The following is a 23,832-nucleotide window of genomic DNA, read 5'->3' on the forward strand; positions in this document are numbered from 1 at the left end:
GTTCATAGCTCCTTGAAAGTGGAGTTGCAGCTAGATAGGATAGTGAAGAAGGCGTTTGGTCAGAGTATTGAGTACAGGAGTTGGGAGGTCATGTTGTGACTGTACAGGACACTGGTTAGGCCACTGTTGGAATATTGCGTGCAATTCTGGTATCCTTCCTATCGGAAAGATGTTGTGAAACTTGAAAGGGTTCAGAAAAGATTTACAAGGATGTTGCCAGGGTTGGAGGATTTGATCTACAGGTAGAGGCTGAACAGGCTGGAGCTGTTTTCCCTGGAGTGTCGGAGGCTGAGGGGTGACCTTATAGAGGTTTACAAAATTATGATGGGCATGGATAGGATAAATAGACAAAGTCTTTTCCCTGGGTCGGGGTGTCCAGAACTAGAGGGCATAGATTTAAGGTGAGAGGGGAAAGATATAAAAGAGACTTAAGGGGCAACCTTTTCACATAGAGGGTGGTATGTGTATGGAATGAGCTGCCAGAGGATGTGGTGGAGGCTGGTACAATTGCAACATTTAAGAAGCATTTGGATGGGTATATGAATAGGAAGGGTTTGGAGGGATATGGGTGCTGGCAGGTGGGACTAGATTGGGTTGGGATAGCTGGTCGGCATGGACAGGATGGACCAAAGGGTCTATTTCCATGCTGTACATCTCTATGACTCTATGCTGCCGGACCTGCTAAGTTTCTCCAGCAGCGTCCTGTTCGAGTAATTCCCAAGTGCTATTTTGCTTCCCAGACTGGTCACCAAGGTGGAAGTAAAGAAAAACACTTGGGAAACTGTGAAAGAAAGAAAAACATCGAGATAAAGGGAGTCAGCAGAAATTGTGTTTTTTTTAAATAAAGGAGAGAACCGAAGGGAAGAGAGAGAATTTGTTTCTCAAGTGTCTTTCCTAATTTCAGCTTGTCTCAAAGTTAATGAAGGGTCATTTTAGAATTGTTGTCATTGTGTCAACTGTAGGAAACATGGCAGCCAATTTTATTCACAACAATGTTGCACAGCATTGTGACACTGTGATCTGTTTTAGTGATATTGATTGAGGGAGAAACTTAGATTCACAAGCTTTGGTTACACCATACTTTGAAGGAGGTCACTTCCAATATTTCATCAAACGTTTATCCTTCAACAACCATAAACCCCAGGGCAGCCAATCCTTTAAGGGCTGGACCCTATGCAGCACAGTTTGACACTGAGTTACAAGAGATGACCAAAACTTTAGTCCAAATGCTAAGTTTTAACAGGCTGAAAGTAGAAGGAAGAGATAGAGAGGTGTGAAAGTTTAGGGAGGGAAATCCAGGTCAGATTGGACACTAAACTGGATTTCATCAGTTTTCTCTAGATATAGAAAAGTACAGCACAGAACAGGCCCTTCAGCCCTGACGTTGTGCCGAGGATTAATCCTAACTGTAAAATAAAATAACCTAACCAAGCACCCCTCAATTCACTGCTGTCCATGTGCATGTCCAGCAGTCACTTAAATGTCCCTAATGACTCTGCTTCCACTACCACTGGCAACGCATTCCATGCATTCACAACTCTCTGCATCAAGAACCTACCTCTGACGTCCCCTCTATACCTTTCTCCTAATATCTTAAAACTATGACCCCTCGTGCCAGTCAATCCTGCCCTGGGGAAAAGTCTCTGGCTATTGACTCTATCCGTGCCTCTAATTACCTTGTATACCTCGATCAGGTCACCTCTCTTCCTCCTTCTCTCCAGACAGAAAAGTCTGAGCTTAGTCAACCTCTCTCATAAGACAAGCAGCATCGTGGTAAACCTTCTGTGCACCCTCTCCAAATCCTCTGTATCTTTCCTATTGTAGGGCGACTAGAACTGGACACAATATTCCAAGTGTGGTCTCACCAGGGTCTTGTAGAGCTGTACCACAACCTTGCGGCTCTTAAGCTCGATCCCGCTGGTTAATGAAAGCCAAAACATCATATGCTTTCTTAACAACCCTATCTACTTGGGTGGCAACTTTGAGGGATCTAAGTACTTGAACACCAAGATCCCAGTGTTCCTCCACACTGCCAAGAAACCTGTCTTTAATCCTATATTTAGCATTCGAGTTCGACCTTCCAAAATGCATCACTTCGCACTTATCCAGGTTGAACTCCATCTGCCATTTCTCAGTCCAGCTCTGCATTCTGTCTATGTCACACTGCAGCCTGCAATAGCCCTCGATACTATCAGTGGCACCTCCAACCTTTGTGTCATCTGCAAATTTACTAACCCACTCCTCAAACTCCTCATCCAAGTCATTTATAGAAACTACAAAGAGCAGAGGCCCAAGAACAGAGCCCTGCAGGACACCACTCAACACTGACCTCCAGGCAGAATACTTTCCATCTACAACCACTCTCTGCCTTCTGTCAGCCAACCAATTCTGAATCCAGATAGCCAAATCTCCCTGTATCCCATACCTCCTGACTTTATGAATGAGCCTACCATGGGGAACCTTATCAAATGCCTTGCTGAAGTCCACATACTCCACATCCACTGCTCGACCTTCGTCAACCTGTCTTGTCACCTCCTCAAAGAACTCAAAAATATTTGTGAGGCATGACCTGCACCTCACGAAGCCATGCTGACTGGTCTGTAATTGCCAGGGATTTCCCCATTACCCTTCTTGAAAAGAGGAACAACATTCACCTGCTTCCAATCATCCGGTACGACTCCCATGGAAAATGAGGAAGCAAACATATTTGCCAGTGGCTTAGCAACCTCCTTCCTCACTTCTCGGAGCAACCTAGGATAAATCTGGTCTGGCCCTGCAGATTTATCAATCTTCATGTTTGCCAAAATTTCCAGCACGTCAACTTCATCAATCTTGATCTGATAAAGCCTGTATCCCAGCTCCTCAAAGTTCTCAAAATAACTAAAGGGAAAGTCAACGATAGCAGACATCCAAGCAGATATTTCATAATTCTCAGCAAAAATTTATTCTGGTGAAAGGGATAGATGAACCCACCATGGTCAATAAAGATGGTCAAAAAGAGCATTTGATTAAAACTAAGGCATACAAATCAATGAAATTCCACCTCCAATACAATGAGCTCTAACTTTATTAACTTGCTAAATACGTGATACCTTATCAATTGTCTTCTGGAAATCCAAAATATATTATATCCACTGCTTCCTCTTTATATCCTGCTTCTTACCTTCTCAAATAATTCTCGTAAATTTGTCGGGCATGTGGAATGATTATAGCAAGGTCAACCAGGTGGACAACATAAAATATGAGTTCCCTGATTGGGCCTGTTAATCTGTTCCAATCAGGGAGCCCTGGTTGACAGATAAGAATATGAGTGTCTTGCAGCCCAGCTGCTTGTTCTGTGGTGCTGTGGAGTCTGTGGGCCATGTATATATTGGGTGTGGGCACTTGCACTGCCTTTTTGATTTTCTAAAAAACCTTCTTCTCTGTTTTTGGTTGCCCTTCAGTCCCATGCTCCTGATCTTCGGGCACCCGGTACGGAGGGGGGAGGGCAGGTCTGAAGACCTCCTCATGGGTCTGCTCCTGGGCCTGGCCAAACTGGCCATAAACAGGTCCAGGTAGCGGGCCGTGGAGGGGGTCGTTAGGGCCAACTGTCTGGCCCTCTTCCGTGGTTACGTTAGAGCCCAGGTGTCTCTAGAGGAGGAGCATGTGGTGTCCATCAACACCCTTGAGCTGTTCAGGGAGAGGTGGGCACCGCAGGGAGTGGAGTGTATTATTTCCCCTTCCAACTCTATTTAATCCCTGCTGTCCCCTTCACTGTTTGATCACACAGCATTGCCCTCTAAGAAAGACACTGCTTGTCACTGGCCACTTGAGTGTTTCTTTTCTTAAAAAAAAAAGAACAGGAGTGTCAAATATCCTGTTCATGCTGAGAGCTGGCTCGGCGGGAGCTGGATCAGTGTCAAGCATTCATCCATGTGTAAATAAAGGGTGACTTGATGATGGGAAACTGGCCTCTGTGGAATTATTTCAGTGGCGACGAGAGAAAAGCATGCTCATGAAGAAATTCTTTTGCAACAGATGGGGTAAGCATTTCTGGCGCCATGTCGTTATTTGGAAAGCTTGACTCATTTGACCCTGCTGTTGAAGACTGGGCTGAAATGTGGAAAGATTGTGTTATTTTTCCAGGCAAATGACATTGGAACAGATGAAAAGCAATGAGTAATTCTCCTGAAAGCTTGTGGACCCGCAGCTTTTTCAGTTATCAGGAGCCTAACTTTCCCTGAGGCACTAGATAATAAAACCTTTTAAGAGATGACTGATTTAGTTGAAGAATATTATGACCACAAGCTTCCTCTAACTCTGAGATGCTATTGGTTCTACTTTGAAATTCAAGAACCAGAGGAATCAGTATTGGAATTTTTGACTAGGTTAAGACGACTGGCAGGGGTTTAACTCTTAATGAGATGCTGAGACACCATTTGGGATTAATAACGTAACCGTGCAAAAGTGCTGACTAGCTGAAGCCCAACTGAACTTCAAATAGGCACTACTACTGGCTTGATCATTGGAAAATACGACAAGTGGAGCACATGGGTTGCTGGGTATTCCGATGGAAGTGGACACTCTTGCCAGTCTGAATGAACTTGGGACACCACATTTGAGTGAAGGCAATTGCATAGCCTCACTCAGGACATATCCTGAACAGAGGGACTCTAGGTCAGCCCACAACAAAACCCAAAAACAAAGCCAAGCATTGGCCAAACTGTGAAAATTTTCTTCAGGATCTGGGCGTAAGCCAATGTAGTTGCTGCTGGTATGCAGACTTGAACAGCAAAAGAGTCACACTCTTCCATTTCAGCAGCGGAGCTGAGTGGGAGCGGTCGAATTGTGCTCTGGGAAGGTGAATGAACTGATATATTCGGGCAGTGGGAGGGTTTAAACTAATGTGGCAGGGGGATGGGAATCAAATGAGGAGGTTAGTGTATTGTAAGGAGGTAGTAACCAAAGCCTGTAGGGAACGAGATAATGAGGTCAGCGTGACTAAGGGGAAGAGTGGCCAGGGAGCAGATTATGAACGCAAAGGGACAGGTGGTCTGAGGTGCATTTGTTTTAATGTGGATAGTAGGTAAGGCAGATGAACTTAGGTAAAAACAATGACTGCAGATGCTGGAAACCAGATTCTGATTAGTGGTGCTGGAAGAGCACAGCAGCCCAGGCAGCATCCGAGGAGCAGCAAAACCGACGCCTCGGGCAAAAGCCCCCCACCAGGAACAAAGGCAGAGAGCCTGAAGGGTGGAGAGACAAGCCAGAGGAGGAGGGGGGGGGGAGAAAGCAACACAGAGCACAACAGGTGAGTGGGGGAGGGAACGAAGGCGACAGGCCAGGGAGGAGGAAATGACCCGGGAGCCGCAGTGGGAGAGGAACTCCCCGAAACCCCCGCAGAGAGAGGAGGAAAACCCCCCCCCAAGGCAGGCACCCCCGCAAGAGGATCCGCAGCAGGTAAAAACAATGACCGCAGACGGCAGCAGACTATTTGGGAATGAAGCCTGACAGATTCCTGCTGCCATGGGAATATGCCAATTTAACAAATTTAACCAGGTGAAATTAAAATAAGGATCCCTCTGTTGTGGACACTTTTCTCCCAGATCAAGTGACTTTGTTTTAAAAGGGGGCAATTTAACTTGGTTTTCTTGAATTAACAAAACATGAGCTTATTATTTATTCTCACATTTAGTAACTAATGATACAACAAATTCATTGCAAATGAGAAAAAGTCCAAAAAAAAGTTAAAAGATGTGCAGTTCAGTCTTGGGGTCTTTTGGTGAAGAGTAGATTGTAGAACATTGATAGTTGAGCAATCAATTTAGAGATTCTTGGCTTTACAAGCTAATTCAAATTATTTTGCCCTGTCTCCTTTGACTGGTTTGTTGGCCAACTGGTTTCCTGCACTCAGACTAAGAGAGTACTTTACCTGCAGTTCAGAGGTGATGAGCGGGTTATTCTTCAACTGTAACCTTTACAGTGCACTAGTACTAAAACCCAGGCTAATACGCAAGAACACTTAATCTCACCAGCACAATGGCACACACAAAACAGCACAATGGCACGTACAGACCAAAGTCAAACAAGCTTTGAACTGTGATTCGTGTATATTCTTGAAAGGAGAAAAGACACAAAACATATCTCTTGCCCAGATTGTTATCTTTTCTTTCTAACATGTTCACAGTCTGAGAGAACTCCCAGCAGCAGGTTACAGTTCATTTTGTAGTACCTTTCTTGCCTTTAAAGTCCATTCCTTTGAAGCTTCCTTGACATTTCATCAGGTGTGATATTTTGGACTCTATCCGTCCAGGCAGTGACTGATTTTTTTATCCCAAGTTATTTATTTATCAACTCTCTTTAAAAATGTACTGTTGGAACTAAAAGATTAATATGACCACATGTGATACAGGATGGATCATAATCCATGGTCATGACACTCCAATCACATCATATTCCTTGTGATCTCCTGACACGGAACTTCCAGACAAACCTTGTTAGGTAAGATGCTGTTGTTGCGACCAGATGAGATTCTCAATTCTTTTTGGTTCCAATTGGGATATGTCAGATTTTTAAACTCCTGGATGAGGACAGTTTAATCAGCTCCACTTCTTTATTCACCCAGCCCTCAGTTTGTTGCAACTAGGTTAATTTAGAAAGGATCATTTGCTTTGTGGATATTTTTCTCCCAGAATAAGTGAACTTATGCGTTAAAAAAGAGCTGATTTCATCACATTTTCCTGAATTAACAAAATGTGATTTATTAATTACTACATGCAAGAAGACATACTATGCAACACACATACACAGGTTGGATGAATCTAATTTCTGAATTCAACTAGATAAAAGTTAAAAAAAAGTATACAGATCAATCTCTGAATTGTTTGCGAGGGGAGGATAGTTGAACATTGTGACCATTGCAGCAGAGATTACTAATGGCATTGAAGTTGGTAATTAAACAAATCAGCTTCATGATCATTAATTTGCAGATTGGTTAAGATTCTGTAGTTCTGGTTCCTTTCCATCATGGTCAAATTCCAGTATTTGGACTGAGAGAGATAGTCCTTTTGTTGTTCCTGTTTCCCTGTTGTGTAGCTGCTAGTGAACTGACTCCTTAAAACTTGGAGTGTGAGGCACATGACACCTGCAATGCAGGGGTAAGTAGGGGATAGTTCTTCAACTGTGACCTTCACAGCATGTAACACATGAATTCAAGCTGGTACATGACCAGACCCAATAGCCTTCTCCTCAAGAGCTGAAACAGGCTTTTTAATCAGTCATCATGTGTATTTTTCAAAGGGAAAATGTGAAATGTGTCTGCAGTTTGGATATAATCTGTAAAATGTAGCTTGTTGATGAGCGGGAGTCGCCAACCCTTTTTTTTGCTCATGAGATCACAGTCCAGTCTGTTTTGATTTATCTTTTACCCCCACTTTGAAGGCTGTTTTTGAAGTTCCCTTCATATTCATAGGTGTGGCATTTCTTGTGTCTGTTGTCCAGTCAGCCAGTTAATATACAGACTCAGCCATTTTTAACTATAACAGTTCTCAGTTTAACAAAATTTGGGATTACAAGTAAAAATAGATGTAGTACATTTTGAGAGTTTGATCAGTGATCATAACAATGTGTTTTCAACTCACTCTAGAGTCTTGAGCAGAAAACCTTAACTTCCATTCTCAGTGCTAAAACTGAGGGAGATCTGCACTGTCAGAGGTGCCATCTTTCAGATGATAGTTTAAAGAGGCCCTGAAAACTGCCAGTTAAAGTGAAATATTTGTAAGGACCTATTTTAAAGAAAGTGACGGAATTCTTTCCTATTGTTTCCTTAATTATCCTATAAGCTGCATCACATTTTACAAAAAAAAATTGTTCTAGTTGTTAACACAATGCTATTTGTGGCATCTTACTGTGCACAAATTAATTGGTGGTGTTTCCCAAATTACAATGTTGACAACACTTCAAAAGTACATAATTGCCTGTAAAGATCTTGGGAAAGTCCTGAGGTTATGAATGGCACTATATAAATGTAAGTCTTTCTGTGTTCTTGGATATATTATGCTGTGGTAAACCAATGATTGTGAGTTAGGGTTAACCAAGCTTTTCTCGCCCTGACATTAAGCTCTGATATAATAACATGTCAGTCTGGCCAGGATAACTGGGTGGACTGTTAGCAGACATGACACACCTCTCTCTCTCTCTTTTGAGCTGCTCCCAGGGCTGTCTTGAAATGCAGCCCTGGGTTATAAATTTGTAGTGGAAAGTACAGCTTGCATCACAAGATATTCACTTCACAGTAACAGTAATAAGGCCACGTGGCCTTGTAGATAATAGCACCACTCTGAGCTGGACTAACTCATGAAAACCGAGTATCTCTCGGGTTCATTCACTGGTCTGAAGAAAAAACATTAATTTAGTTTTGGCTATTCATTGCCAGCGAGTATCTCTGAATGCTTTACAGCTAATGAAGGACTTTTTGAAGTAAGCCCTGGAATGTAATGCAGCCAATTCGCAAACAGCAAACGCCCTCAAACAGTAATGCAACGAATCAACACACAATCCATTTTGCAATGTAGATCAGATAAATACAATGCAGGATACCTTCCCAGATTTTCTTCACAGTTGTGCTGCAGGATCTTTTCAGCACACCTGAGAAAGGAAGACATCTCGGCTAAACATTTCATCTGACAGAGCACGCAGCACTCTCTCAGTACTGCACTGACGTGTTAACTTAGATCATTCTGCTCAACTCCTGGAGTGAGCCTTGAACCTGGAATTTTGAAATTCACTGAGGAGTGTTACTAACAGAGCCATCGCTGACATTTGTGTACAGTTCGGTAATCTCAACATGTATCATTAGTTTAATCACAATCAGTGTATCTTACAATGAGCATGAATAAGCTGATGATAATGAGGTAGCTCTGACACCTACAGTCATATGTCATTGAGACTTTGAATAGAGAGGAGTGGGTGAACTAAAGAAGAGACCTATTATCAGTATTCTTGGCAATAATGAATAAATGAAAGTTTATTGGAATTCCCAAGAGTCAGCCAATAGTCACCTTTGAGAAGACAGAGTTGCAGCAGACTTGGTGCAGGGGTAGCCCAGTACAATAGAGCCTCCTCAAGTGCAGATAGCCAACCAATACCAATACCAATACCACATGGTAGGCAGGAGCCATGAGGGCAGAACAACATCAGATTGAATCTATGGTAACAATTCAAATCACGTTGTGTTAGGAATGGTGGGAGAATGTGGAATGTTGCCCTATTCTTGCTTCATGTGTGGACAAGATTGGAGATGGCTTATGACAATCATTGTAATTCTGAAACCTGTCAATCCTTCTGAACTTGACCTGAGATGAGGAGCAACCCCTTATCTACAGACTTGAAGAGGAGAAAATAGACTGCAAATTATTTGGTCTGTAACTTCAGAATGCAGCAACTTGCATTTATGTAGCTTCTGTTAATAGCGTTAAAAAATTCCAAAGCGTTCTAAATGAAATTTGACACCAAGCTGCATAATTTGGTCAGATGATTAAATGCTAGTGAAAGTGACATGTTGTAAAGAGGGTCTTAAAGAGAAAAAGGCAGTAGGTTTAAGGGTGGAATTCTAAAGCTTTGACACTTATTGGCTGAAAGTTTGGTAACTCATTGTGAGGTGAATGGCATGAGGGATTATTATTTTAATCAAACTGTTCAGTCATGCAATGACACATCACTATGATGGTTGGGACTTGAACCCAGAGCTTCTAACCTAGAGATAGAGACACTACTGCTGTACCACAATACCCTCTGGAGTGAGGAGTGATAAAGAGACCCACAAGAGACATAATGGAATCCTGTTACAATCAAATTATTTGAGGCATTTTCATTTACTTGGAAGATTTATGTATGATAAACATTTTGGAGGTGTGAAACAAAGACTGTTTGCCCAACAATTGGAAATCACCTTGTTAGCTTAAACAAATTGTGTTTATTTACTGATTGGCTGTAGGAAGGGAGGTCTCTGTGAAGATGAATATGTCAAGTAAAGAACATGTGAGTGTCGGATTGGAGGTGAAAGAACAGGTAATGATACTTCTTGCAATGCCTCAGGGCAAGTTGGTAACCTTTTGGAGTCATAAATATGGTAATTAACCATCCAACAGCTTAGTGATGGTTCCATTAGTTGAAGAGACGCATCTGGTAAATGCAGCTCATGCTCCAAACTTACTGTAAAACTTACCATTTCGTTTTGGTCCTGTCTCTGCGTTAATTGTTTATGGTCTTTCTACCACTTTAAACGACTCTATCTGAAACCATATTTCCTAAGTTACTATTCTATTTCAGCCTACCCCTTTGAGATTGGTCATGTGAATCACTCTGTTTTGCTCACAAATTGCAGTCTTTAATTCATGGAATCAGAGTGTAGTGATTGTAATGAGCTCAGCCAGGTGGACCTCATAGAGTATGAGTTCCCTGATTGCGGCTGTTAACCCAGTCCAATCAGTGAGCCCTGACTGAGAGATATAAACAGGAGTGTCAGACATCCTGTTCACACTGAGAGCTGGCTCTGAGGGAGTGTCAAGGACTCTCCACATGTAAATAAAAGGTGACTTGGTGACGGGACAACGTCCTCTGTGGAGTTATGTCAAGGAGTTTGAGGGCCTATCATAAATCAGGAGTTGAAACACACCTAAGAACTGAATTGAAGTTTGATTTCAAACTGTCTTTATTAAGGGCTTTAAAGAGCATGAAACAGCTGGTCTCAATGAATCTGCTTCTTCTAGAGTCCTTTGGTCCCATAGGGTCACCACGTCTGATTATTCTCTGGCCATTTGGCAATGTGGATTAAAGTCTATTATAAAAGATGATTGAAAATCTTCACACAAGTCTATGGCCTTCAGCCAATGAAGCTGAGGTTAAAAGGTCAGACTTGATTGATAGCTAATTATTATTTCTAATACAACCAGCACCTAAAATATTCAAGAAATGATAATTAGTTGGAAAGCATTTGGACCAGAAAATCTCAATCATGTACATTGTTTGTTCACAACATGCAGTTCTAACAGGATAGTTATATGATAAATAATCCCACAATGCTGCACAAGGGAGTTTTAGATTAGATTAGATTCCCTACAGTGTGGAAACAGGTGATTCAGCCCAACAAGTCCACACCGACCCTCCGAAGAGCAACCCACCCAGACCCATTCCCCTACATTTACCCCTGACTAATGCACCTAACACTATGGACAATTTAGCATGGCCAATTCACCGAACCTGTACATCCTTGGACGGTGGGAGGAAACTGGAGCACCTGAAGGAAACCCACGCAGACACAGGAAGAATGTGCAAACTCCACACAGACACTTGCCCGAGGCTGGAATCGAACCCGGGTCCCTGGTGCTGTGAGGCAGCAGTGCTAATCACTGAACCACCGTGCCACCTGAGTTACCAGACATAACATGACACAGGATAGGGCAACTGTCCAGAAGCTTGGTCAAAAAAAGTATGTTTTCAGAAGGATCTCTGAGAAGCTGACGGTAAAGTAGAGAACAGAAAGGGTTAGGATGCCATTCCCAAGATTGGGTCTTGGCAGCTAAAGGCTCAGTTGCCAATGTTGGAGTGATGAGGATGGACTAAGAGAGCAGGTTTAGAGGAATATAGTGATCTCAATGTGGTGTTGGAGGTTACAGGAAGAGAAAAGTCAAGGAGGAATTTGAAAATCAAGATTTTTTAAATTTGCAGCGTTGCTGGACACGGTGCCAGTGCAGATCAGTGAGCACAGTGAATGATGAATGAACAGCTGTCTGTCCATCTGTCATTCCCTCTCTCTCTATGGGCTCCACGTCCACCTATCATTTACTCCTCCTCCCTCCCCCCACACCCCATCTTCAGCATATATGCCAACCTTTTCCAAGTTACGTTCAGTTCTGAAGAAGGGTCACTGGACCCGAAACATTAACTCTGCTTTCTTTCCACAGATGCTGCCAGACCTGCTGAGTTTTCCAGTAATTTTGCTCTTTATTTCTGAAATAAATTAGCAATATTCAGGCTTGAATGATTTTTACAGCAGAGGTCTACAGTCCTAAGTTGTTCAGCTGCTTGGGAGCCAATTGCACATTTGTTGTCAAGCAGAAGGTATTTGTCAGCAATAATTGGTCACTATTTCAAAGACTAATGAGCTATTTGTTGCTGGTGAAATCTTCACTCATCCACAGCCTGTCTATAACAAGGCTTTCCCCGCTGTCTGATCCAGCAGCTGTGTAAACAGCGCTTACATTGAGTGTCAAGTAAGTTGTTTTGAATAGAGCAGCAATTCCTCAACAATCCTTGGATTTCAGAGTGTATAGAGTCATAGAGTTATACAGCATTGAACAGACCCTTGGGTCCAACTCATCCATGCTGACCAGATATCCTAAATTAATCTAGTCCCATTTGGCCCATATCCGAAAACCCTTCCTATTCAAATACCAAACCAGATGCCTTTTAAATGTTGGAACTATACCAGCCTCCACTACTTCCTCTGGCAGCTCATTCGCGAAATGCACCACCCTCTGTGTGAAAAAGTTGCCTCTTTGGTCCCTTTTAAACCTTTCCCCTCTCACCTGAAACCTATGCCTCTACTTCTGGACTCCTCCCAACCCGGGGAAAAGGCCTTTGTCTATTTAGGGAGAAAGTGAGGTCTGCAGATGCTGGAGATCAGAGCTGGAAATGTGTTGTTGGAAAAGCGCAGCACCTTTTATCTTAGCCTGCCATCGACGTTTCGGGCATTCCTGAAGAAGGGCTTATGCCCGAAACGTCGATTCTCCTGTTCCCTGGATGCTGCCTGACCTGCTGCGCTTTTCCAGCAACACATTTCCACCTTTGTCTATTCTACCCATATCCCTCATGATTTTATAAAACTCCATAAAGTCATCCCTCAGCATCCAATGCTCCAGAGAAAATAATCCCAATCTATTCAGCCTCTCAAACCCTAAAGCTCAAACCCTCCAACCTTAGAAACATCCTTGTAATTCTTTTGTGAACTCTTTCAAGTTTCACAGCATCCTTCCTATAGCAGAATTGCATGCAGTATTACAGTTGTGGTCTAACCACTATCCTGTAAAGCCACAACATGACCTCTCAACTCCTATACTCAATGCACTGACCAATAAAGGCAAGCATACCAAACGCCGCCTTCATTAGGAGAAAGTGAGGACTACTTCATTATCCTATCTAGCTGTGATTCCACTTTCAAGGAACTATGAATCTGCACTCCAAGGTCTCTTTATTCACCGACACTCTCCAGGACCTGACAATCAAGTGTAGAAGCCCTGCTCTGATTACCTTTCCAAAATGCAGCACCTCACATTTATCTAAATTCAAATCCATTTACCACACCTTGGCCCATTTGATCAAGGTCCTGTTGTTCTCCGAGGTAATGTTCTTCACTGTCCATTACACCACCAATTTTGGTGCCATCTGCAAACTTACTAATCGTTTTCCCTGGAGTGTCGGAGACTGAGGGATGACCTTATAGAAGTTTATAAAATTATGGGGGGCATGGATAGGATAAATAGACAAGGTCTTTTCCCTGGGATGGGGGACTCCAGAACTCAAGGGGATAGGTTCAGGGTGAGAGGGGAAAGATATAAAAGGGACTTAAGAGCCAACTTTTTCACACAGAGGGTGGTGCATGTATGGAATGAGCTGCAAGAGAAAGTGGTGAAGGCTAATAGAATTGCACTATTTAAAAGGTATCTGGATGGATATATGAATAGGGAGGGTTTAGAGGGATATGGACCAAGTGCTGGAAAATGGGACGAGATTAGGTTAGGATATCTAGTCAGCATGGACAAGTTGGACCAAAAGGCCTGTTTCTGTGCTGTATTTCTCTATGACACTATGACTCTATACTTCCTTTGTTCACATCCAAATCTTTAAATAAATGTCGAAAAGCAGTGGACCTAGCACCAATGCTTGTGGCACACTACTCATCACGGGTCTCCAGTCTGAAAAGCAACCCTCCCACCACTACCCTCTGACTCCTACCTTCGAGCCTGTTCTGTACCCAATAGCTAGTTCTCTGTCTATTCCAGGTAATCTAACTTTGTTAACCAGTCTCCCATGAAGAACCTTGGTGAATGTCTTACTGAAGTCTCTATGGATCAATTTCACTGCTCTACCCTCATCAATCCTCTATATTACTTCTTCACAAAACTCAATCAAGTTAGTGAGACATGATTTCCCCTGCACAAAGTCATGTTGACTATGCTCAATCCAAATATACGTTTCCAAATAGAGAGCGAAACCCGTATCCACGGGTCCAGTTACCACGGTTTCAGTTACTCGTGGTTTACCGTGGCCCGAACATATTATAGGGAACGTTTTAGATCCAGGGACAAGGATGCTGCTGGGAAGATATGTTTCACATTTAAATGAATTGGTTCACACCTATCCACAGTTTCAGACTTCCGTGCTAGGTCTCAGAATGTATCCCGCGCGCGTACAGGGGGACTTCTGTACATATAAATCCTGTCCCTCAGGATTGCCTCCAACAACTTGCCCACCACAAATGCCAGGTTCACTGGTCTATAGTTCACTGAATTTTCCTTACCACCTTTCTTAAATAATGGCACCACGTTAGTGGTATCATGGTATGTACAGCTGTGACCTTTATTTGTTCTTGGGATGTGAGCAATCACTGACAAGGCTGGCATTCATTATCTCGCTCTTGTTACCCTGAGAAGGTGGTACTCAGCTGCCTTCTTGCCTTTATAGAAAGTCATGTGAAATGGGCTGGCTGTGTAGTGTGTGTGCTGATGTTAAGAGTTCATGCCTTTCTAAACAAACGACTCTGTTTTAAGAAACACTTTTGAGTGCTTCATATTTTTAAAAAATATTACATATTGATGAAGAGAAATGATTCAGTCTCCTTTTTCATTCCCCTCCACCCCTCCCCCACTCCTCCAGCACAAATGAACGCCTGACTGGCAGGATTTTCTTGCTGCAAACATGAAAGAGTTCAGTTGTGTGTTCAGATCAAAGAGAAACTTGCTTGTTTTTCATCTGGGGATTACCCATAGGAGGAGCAAAGCAGAAGGAATTTGCATTCGTATAGCATTTTTCATGACCTCAGGATGTTCCAAAGGGAGTACTTTTTGAGATACCTTTGCAATGTCATGTAAGCAAACAACTTGCACACAGCAAGATACCATGAGAAATAATGTGATGAGGATTAGGAGGTCTGGTTTAGCTAGTTAAGGAATAAGTGGTGACCCAGGGTGCCTTTGCTCTTTTTTGAAATATTGCATGTGAGCTCCTTCTATGTCCAGCTAAGGATGGACAGGAACTGTTTTTAATGTGCAATCCAAAAAATGGCACCTCCAACAAAGGGATATCACAGATGCTTTCCTACCAAATCGACCTGGATTTTTGTCTGCATCCTCAAAATACTATAAGTTCAATATTCTGAAGGTGAGAAGTTGATCTGAAATATTCTGAAGGTGAGAAATTGATCTGAAATTAAGCCAGGTAGTCCTGAAAATCTTTGGACAATTCTGTCAGAGCACTGACTTTGTTGTCAGCCCTCTCATCTGTCAGTCAGAAAGTTATCTGTTGAAGCCTTTCCTGGGGCTTTGAGCCCATTGTGTAGACTGACACTCCACTGGAAAGCTCTGTCAGAGAATCAGCCCTGACACTATGAACTCGAAGATGTTGATCTGAGCTGTCCTTGCCTGCCTTTTCCTCAGCACTGCTTGGCTGAACAAAAGAGCAAGTGTTCCAGAATCATAAAATGAGACAGCACAGAAGGGGGCCACTTAGAATAGAATCATTGAGTCATGGAATCTTTACAGTGTGGAAGCAGGCCATTCAGCCCACTGAATCCACACTAACACTTTGTCGAACATCCCACCCAGACCTGACTCCCTATCCCAGCATTGTAACCCAGCATTTCCCACTGCTAATCCACCTAGCCAGCAATCCCTGGACATTAGGGACAATTTAGCATAGCCAATTCACCTAAACTGCACAACTTGGCCTATCACACTTTGTTGGTTGATTAGAGTTCTGTAAACTGTCCCACACTTGTGCTCTTTCCCCACAGCACTGAAATTTTGCTTTGCCATTGATGTTGATCTTACTCTCCTTTTTTGAAATTATGCTCAAGTCCACATTAACCAATGTAATTCAAAAATGAAAATCAGTGAACTTGCTACAGGTTAATTTCCCAATTACCTGAATCCTATATCCTCTCTTTACTGACCTTTCTATCAGTGGAAACAATTTATCCAATTTTGCTTTATCAGTGTCTTTTGATTTTGAACACCTCGTCCATAAACCTCACTGTTCAACATGAAACACTATGGGAGGAGGCTGTTATGAGGCAAAGACTCATTGGGCCGAATCAGCTGCTTCTGTTCTGTTTATACTGCGCAATTACAAGTAAGGCAATGCTTTACTTGATTCTAATTAAATTCATCCTCTACTTTGATTTTTGTTCTCATTTTCCATCTATCCTTTTCCCACATGAAGGGTGGAGTAAGAAAACGTTAGGCTGAGGCTGTAGTATGTCAGTCACTATAAAAAGCAGGAAAAAATACAAACATAGCACTGGTGTTGGGGTTTGGGATAGATTTGGAAGTGATTGTGGGCTAAAAGCCTGTGGTTTAGTTTTGCTCTCTAAACTGCTTCATTGTGGTGTGTTGTTTTAAAAAAGATTCTAAACAGATTTCTATTTTTTGAGAGAGAAATGGGAGATGCTGAACAGGAGATGTACAAGTTTAAATATCAAGCCAAAGGCACAACAAAGCACTTCCTGGAAACACATGAAAGCTAAATAGATGTGACACAGGAAGGGAATTTGATACAGAGCTCAGTGACACTTGAGTGTGGCACTGCAGTGGGATTGCAGGACTGGATGAGGTTACAAAGTTAGAAGGAGATGAGATTCTGAAAGAGATTTGCAAACAAGGATGAGAATTTTCAAAGCAAAGCATTCCCAGACATAGGTCACCAAGCAAAGAGGGTAATAGAATAAATGGAATTGATGGAGATTAGGACAGCGTCTGAATTTTGGATGAGCTTGGTTTATGAATTTATTTTATTGAGTGTTAGTCTCTTAGAGTTGATAAAGTGTGGTGCTGGAAAAAGCACAGCAGGTCAGGCAGCATCTGAGAAGCAAGAGTTGATGTTTCAGATCTGGGGAGGGGGAAAGGGGCTGAGAAATAAACAGAGGGAGGGGAGTTGGGGCAAAGGGAAAGGTAGGTGGGATAGCAAAGATAGGATGTGATGGTGATAGCTGAAAATGTGTTGCTGGAAAAGCGCAGCAGGTCAGGCAGCATCCAAGGAACAGGAGAATCGACGTTTCGGGCATAAGCCCTTCTTCAGGAATGAGGAAAGTGTGATGGTGATAGGTCAGTGAGAAGTATGGAGCAAATAGGTGAGAAGGAAGATGGACAGATAGGACATGTCAAGAGAGTGAAACTGAGTTGGAGAGTTGGATATGAGATGGGGTGGTGAGTGGGGAGATTTGGAAACTGAGGGAACACTTAGGTTTACTTTGATCTAAAATTGTGGTGTCTTTTAACAGTGCACATAGTGCTATCAATTCCTAGCATTTCCCTCAGTTTGGACAGAAAATAAGCAGGAAATGATTGAAGGGTGATATAGTTTTACTAACATCCACAGATGCAGTGACAGTCTCTATTAAAACTGTCTTAGTCTTCATTGTAAAATTCCAACATTCATAAGAGCAACAACTGACAATATAATGGAGTTTATGGCTGTTGTTACACCATCCCATTAGAATTAAGGAAGATATGTATTTTGGAGGATGTCTGAGGAAAGGCAATACATACTAAATGGCACAATCTTAAAACTGAACAGGAACACAGGTTTGGCATCATCTGCACACAAATCCTGGAAGGTGGATGGATGAACTAAATTGCTGAAAAGGCACATTGTCCCCTTGGATTTATAGAAGCATAGAGTCCAAAGCCAGGAAGTCCTGCCAAGTCTTTATAAATCAATGGTAAGCCCCAGTTGGAGAATTGTACTCAGTTGTGGACAACACACTTTAGAAAGGACATCAAGACCTTGGAAAAGGAACAGAGGCGATTTTTTTAGAATGGTACAAAGATAAAGGATTTCAGTCATGTGGCGAGATGAGAGAACTTTGGATTGCTCTCCTTTGAATGAGATGGTTAAAGGGAGATTTGTTGGAATTGTTCAAAACCATGAAGGCTTTTAACACAGAAAATCAAAGAGAAACTGTTTCCAGTAGGGCTGGAGGATCAGTGATCCGAGCACACAATTTAAATTAAACCTAAATTAAAATTAAACACAGATTTAAAGTAATTAGCAAAAGAATCGGAGACAACTTCAGGAAGCATTAATTTTACAGAGTGAATATTATGATGTGGATAATTCCCTGCATCAAAGGCAATAGAGTCGGATTCAGGAGTAACATTCAAAAAGAATTTACCATGATTCTTGAAGAGAACAGAAGGTAATCTTATGGAGAGAGAACAGGGAAGCCTTACCATATACAGAACAGCCTTGGTTATCCAAGCGTCAATTATCTGAATTTCGGATTATCAGAACAAGATCTCAAGGTCCCGTAAAAACGTTATCCATTATCTGAACAATCAGTTATCCAAACTAAGTACTCCCCGACAATCTTGTTCAGATAATCAAGGTTGTTCTGTATACAGATCACTAATCTTGCTTTTATTTTAGAATTCTGCCAAACAGCAGTAGCAGTTACTTGCATATCATGATAACTTTGAGGTTCACACCTATGTTAGATATTTGGTGCATTAACATTGCCATCATCATGATGAAGGATTATTTCTGAAATGCTGATTTTCCTGCTCCTCGGATGCTGCCTGACCTGCTGTGCTTTTCCAGCACCACTCTGGTTTCCAGCATCTGCAGTCCTTATTTTGCCTATTGTCATCATCAATGTCACACAGTGCCACTTCACACCTATGTAACACCAAGAGAGACAGACACCTGTATTGGCTATAACGCGATTCCAGGCCCATTAGTTTAAATGGTGCGACTATTCACGATTTTCTTATAACGAGAGATCACATGAGAATGGAACTATTATGTTATATCAGAATCAACTGTAGGGCAAATTGATTAAATGTGTCCCTGCCCCGTATTGAAGTTCTTGGTGTTCACTCAGTTCCATTACTCAGGGCTTGGTAAGGAATGCTGGTTGTTTTTCAGGTGATAGCACTCTTGTGTCTGAATACAAAGGTTTTGGGTTCCAGTCCTATACCAGAGATATGACTGACACCCTTCCCCCAACCCAGTGCATTACTGAGGGAGGTGCTGTATTGTTGGAAATGTTGTCTTTCAGCTAGAAAGCTAAACTGTGTTAAACCCATTTGGTGACATTTTTAAAAATCCCATTACATTGAATTAGGTGATCATTCCTGAATAATGATTTGGAGATGCCGGTGTTGGACTGGGGTGTACAAAGTTAAAAATCACCAGGTTTTGGTCCAACAGGTTTAATTGGAAGCACGCTAGCTTTTGGAGCGCCGCTCCTTCATCAGGTAGTTGAGGAGCTCCTCAACCACCTGATGAAGGAGCGACGCTCCGAAAGCTAGTGTGCTTCCAATTAAATCTGTCAGACTATAACCTGGTGTTGTGTGATTTTTAACTTTGTTGCTGAATAAAGTGTCCTCATCAATATTTCTTCCTCAACCAAGTTAAAGAGAAATGGACAGGTCATTATCACTTTATGGTATTTTGCGGTACACTGATTGGCTGCTGTACTTCCCTACATTAGAATTGTAACATTTTTTAAATAAATGTTTGCTACTGGTAATGAAATACATTGTGATGTCCTGAGATTGTGAGAGGTGCTATATAAATGCATATTATTTCCATTGGCCACACAGGATTCATCTCACTGAGTTCTGTAAGTGTGTGTCTTGATCAGAGACTGTCTCTCCCTGGTGCATTGTGAGTATTGGCTGCCTTAAGCTAAGCCAGCTGACCCTCTGTGTCAGCTCAGTTCTGGAATTGCTGGTGCATTGGATCTGTCAGCACCGAAAGACAAAATAGCTTTTTAGCATCGAGTCCAGAGGCTTTGAACTGATGCACGGCAAACTTTGATTTATTTTTCAGGAGGATGCGTGAAGCTGAGAGGAAAGTTCAGTGAAGCATTCCAGTTGAGAGTAGAGTGCATTAATGGATGCACTCTGAAAGCCTTTTCTCCTGTCTCTTGCTGATTTTCCGCAATGAAGAAATCATTGAGGAGTCTGTGTTCCTAAGCCCTATCAAAACTAAACAACGCTAAAGTCTCAGGTGACCTGATTTCACTGGTTCGGATATGGGAAAGTTGATTTGAAAGTTGCTGCTGGATTGAGCTCTGGACTTGTCTCATTGTCCTAAACCACAAGTGAAGTGTGGAGAATGAAGCCAGTCACTCCAGTTAGCTCCCCCTCCCCTCTCAGGCTGCTAAACAAAGGCCCTGAGTATCTACGCAGGCAAATGGAAAGTGGGAACAGGGGCCGGGCACCGAGTGCTGTTGAGAGACTTGAAGCAGACAAGCCTAAGTATGTCAAGAGCCAGAGAGTGATGAACGCCAAGCAAGAGACAATTGTCAGCCCTTCTGTAACGCCACAGCCTTCTGCTCAAAATTGGGTCAGATCAGATGAGGCAAGAAGTCTGTGCCATGATTTTGATGCCAGAAAAGAGAATGCCAATTTGGAACAACTCAACAACATCAGGAATGTTTTTGTGGACAAACCATCCCACAATCCAGAGGTCACGAGGAGGACCACCTCCAAGAGAGTCATGAGGCCAGACTCCTTAATCATTTACCGGCAAAAACGTGACTGCAAGACAGGCAGCAGCGAGAACTCCAGAGGCTATAACTTCATCCGACGCCTTTTTCAGGGGTCCACCAGGGACAAACAGGTGAGCTCCCTCGAATTGCCAAAGATCATCCTGAAGGAGGGCAGTAGGTCTTTCTCTGAAGGCAATTCCCCTGTAATGTCACGCATTAGTCATCTCAATGACTGTGAAGCAAGAGAGGTTGAAAATCTTTGTACCAAACACTTTACTAACAAGGAAATTCCTGACTCAGTTTCTCCAAACCTTTGCTTAACCAGAACTCTCAACCTGCCAAGTAACCTTTCTGAAGCGAATAGCCAAACAGCCTTGAGAAGCGGGACTTTGCAACATCCAAACCTGGACCACTTGCTGCGTAACTCTGTTGCTTTGTCGGAAGAAGAAAGGTTTTTTAATTACTGTGGGCTTGACCCAGACGTGGCAGAGTATCTTGGGCTGTCCAACCTCTCTCCTGCTCCTTCAGACTCAATATCACCCAGAATTCAGAATGTCAGCATGACTGAGAGTGATGGCAGTGAATTCTCTCATGGAAGCAGAGATGGTGAAGGCCTTTGTGAGGAAGAAGTTCACGAGCAGGTCTCTTTGGGGATATCCGTCATTGAACGAAATGCACGGATCATCAAGTGGTTGTACAGTTGCAAAAAGGCCAAAGAAGGACCAAGGGAGTCAACAGTGTAGAGGTTTAGAACTTCCCCCAAAATGCAAAGAGAATATTTTCACTGAAGTACATTTTGTCTTAATCATTAATATCTTGGGGAACTGAACTAGATTCTGTCTTTAGCTCAACCATATGGAACATATTTAAAAAGTTTTATTTTCTTAATTTAACTCCAAAAACTGATGTTCAGCTTTGGTCTGAAAGTTTCAGTTGAAGTAAATAAATGAAAAAGGGATGATGAATGCAACATTTTATTGCCTTGAAGAGGACTGGGGGTTGGGGGAGGTGGGGTAGGTTGGGGGGAGCTGGGGGTGTGCTTTCCTTTAGCGGAGTATTTATACTCAGAGGTCATGGACATAATGCTGGTCTGTCTTCACACACTAATGTTGACAGCACATATACCCAGATCTAACGTCTCACAGGTAAGAAAGAAAGATCTCCATGGGATAACCTGAAGTGCCTGACAGCTAATTGAGTATTTGTAACTATTTGCTGTTCTAAATGAGAGTTGTGACGAGACAATTTGAAGCAGCAAGCACTCATAAACGTCAATGTGATTATGACAATCTGTTTTTAGTGTTCGAAAGATAAATGTTGGTCAGACACTGGAAAAAAGATACCTGCCCTTCAAAATGGTGCCATGGGATCTTCATTCAGTTGGAGAGACAATGGCTTTGGACAGAGCCTCGATTTAATGGCTCATCCAAAAGTTGACATTTATGACATTAAGCACTCCTTCAGTACTTTTCTGGAAGTATCAGACTCGATTTTATTCTCGAGTTTCTGAAGTGGGACTTGAACCCACAACTTTAGTTGTGAGGTAAGAGAGTTACTCTCTGGGCAGTATCAGTCACCCAATATAAAAATTAACATTTAGAGGCAAAGTAAAACTTCTTTTTCAATATCCTGCTCCAGCACGGACACAATTCTATAAGAATATCCTTGACTGTACCAATGTGACAATTTCAAAATAAGATTATCAAATTAGGGGGATGTCTGTGCACATTAACAGCTGAATTGTGACTGCACGAAATGATCGTTTGTAGGATTAGTGATGAAAGTTGTTTTTCATCTCCTGGGATGGTGTTGTGCCCAGGCGCTGGAACCATTCAGTAACTTTAAGCAAAAGCCTCCACGTTTGGACCAACATTTTCTTTTATATTTATATATATGAATATATACACACACATACATATTCTGAAAAACATGCAGCAGATTTACAGGAAATGAAATAATGTGATCTTCCCGAATACAACCTTGACAATTACATTTAATATAAACAATTGTTCAAATAAATGAAAAAATAGGTGTTTTTTGGAGGATTTCAAAACTTTTTTTTGAAATTTTATTAAGGAAAATAAAGAAAATTAAACAGGTATTTAACTTTGATTTCTTTATGGAAAGATAATATGGGAAACATGATGCTGGAACTTTCCATTTTGCACTCATCAGGACAGATCGGGAAGAATATCAAATCTCAAAGGAAACAATTCCTTATCCTGCATGGCAAACAGGATGCTCATTGGTTGGCAAGTGGAATCTGAATGATTAAAGTATTGTGACTTGCCAACCAATCAACACAATGTTTATTATGCAACACTATTCGCTGTTCCCATGAAGATTGAGATTCTTGTGCACCTGTGGGAAAGTGAGAACTCAGATGCTGAAGATCAGAGTCGAGAGTGTGGTGTTGGAAAAGCACAGCAGGTCAGGCAGCATCCAAGGAGCAGAAGAATCAAAGCTTCAGGCATAAGCCCTTCATCAGGAAGGGCTAATGAAGGGCTTATGCCCAAAATGTCGATTCTCCTGCACTTTGGATGCTGCCTGACTTGCTGCGCTTTTCCAGCACCTCACTCACGATTCTTGTGAATCTGTCCTGATGCAAGGCAAACGGCTTCAACAGTATATCATTTTATTCTACAATACTCAAGTTCTGTTTCAAGAAACAACTAAAACGTATTGTCTAAATTCTTCCATTTCTGATGCAATTACTACCTTTCACCCTGACCTCAAGTTCAATGGACCATCTTGGACACCTCCCTCCCCTTCCTGGATCTCTCTGTCTCTGATTCCAGCAACCAACTCAACACAGACATCTATTTCAAACCCACTGACTCCCACAGTTCCCTTGACTACACAACCTCCCACTCCCACATGCCCCTCACTGTAAAACACAATCCCAATTCCTCCATCTCTGTCATGTCTGCTCCCAGGAAGAGCACTTCCATTCCAGGATATCCCAGATGGCCACCTATTTCAGGGACCACAATTACCCCACCACGTGACCAACAATGCCCTTGAACTCCATTGCTCCAACTGCACAAGGATAGAAACCCCCTGCTCCTCACCTTCCACCC

At 42.3% G+C, this 23,832-nt stretch overlaps 1 protein-coding gene across 3 annotated transcripts in view; it reads left to right on the plus strand.

Moving 5' to 3' along the window:
• The window catches only part of fam110d (family with sequence similarity 110 member D), a 69,520-nt gene extending 47,776 nt beyond the window's left edge, over window positions 1–21,744 (plus strand). For 2 of the 3 annotated variants that reach the window (XM_043717558.1, XM_043717557.1), the window contains exon 2: window positions 20,089–21,744. In XM_043717558.1, coding sequence (XP_043573493.1) covers window positions 20,377–21,495 — 1,119 coding nt within the window. In that variant the 5' untranslated portion in view covers window positions 20,089–20,376 and the 3' untranslated portion in view covers window positions 21,496–21,744. Of the gene's footprint in view, window positions 1–9,973; window positions 10,048–20,088 lie in introns of all 3 variants that reach the window. The other variant, XM_043717559.1, reaches the window with a different exon arrangement.
• Window positions 21,745–23,832: the final 2,088 nt, after the last annotated feature.

This window comes from Chiloscyllium plagiosum, chromosome 27 (genome assembly GCF_004010195.1).
Source record: "Chiloscyllium plagiosum isolate BGI_BamShark_2017 chromosome 27, ASM401019v2, whole genome shotgun sequence".
NCBI classification, from domain to species: Eukaryota; Metazoa; Chordata; class Chondrichthyes; order Orectolobiformes; family Hemiscylliidae; genus Chiloscyllium; species Chiloscyllium plagiosum.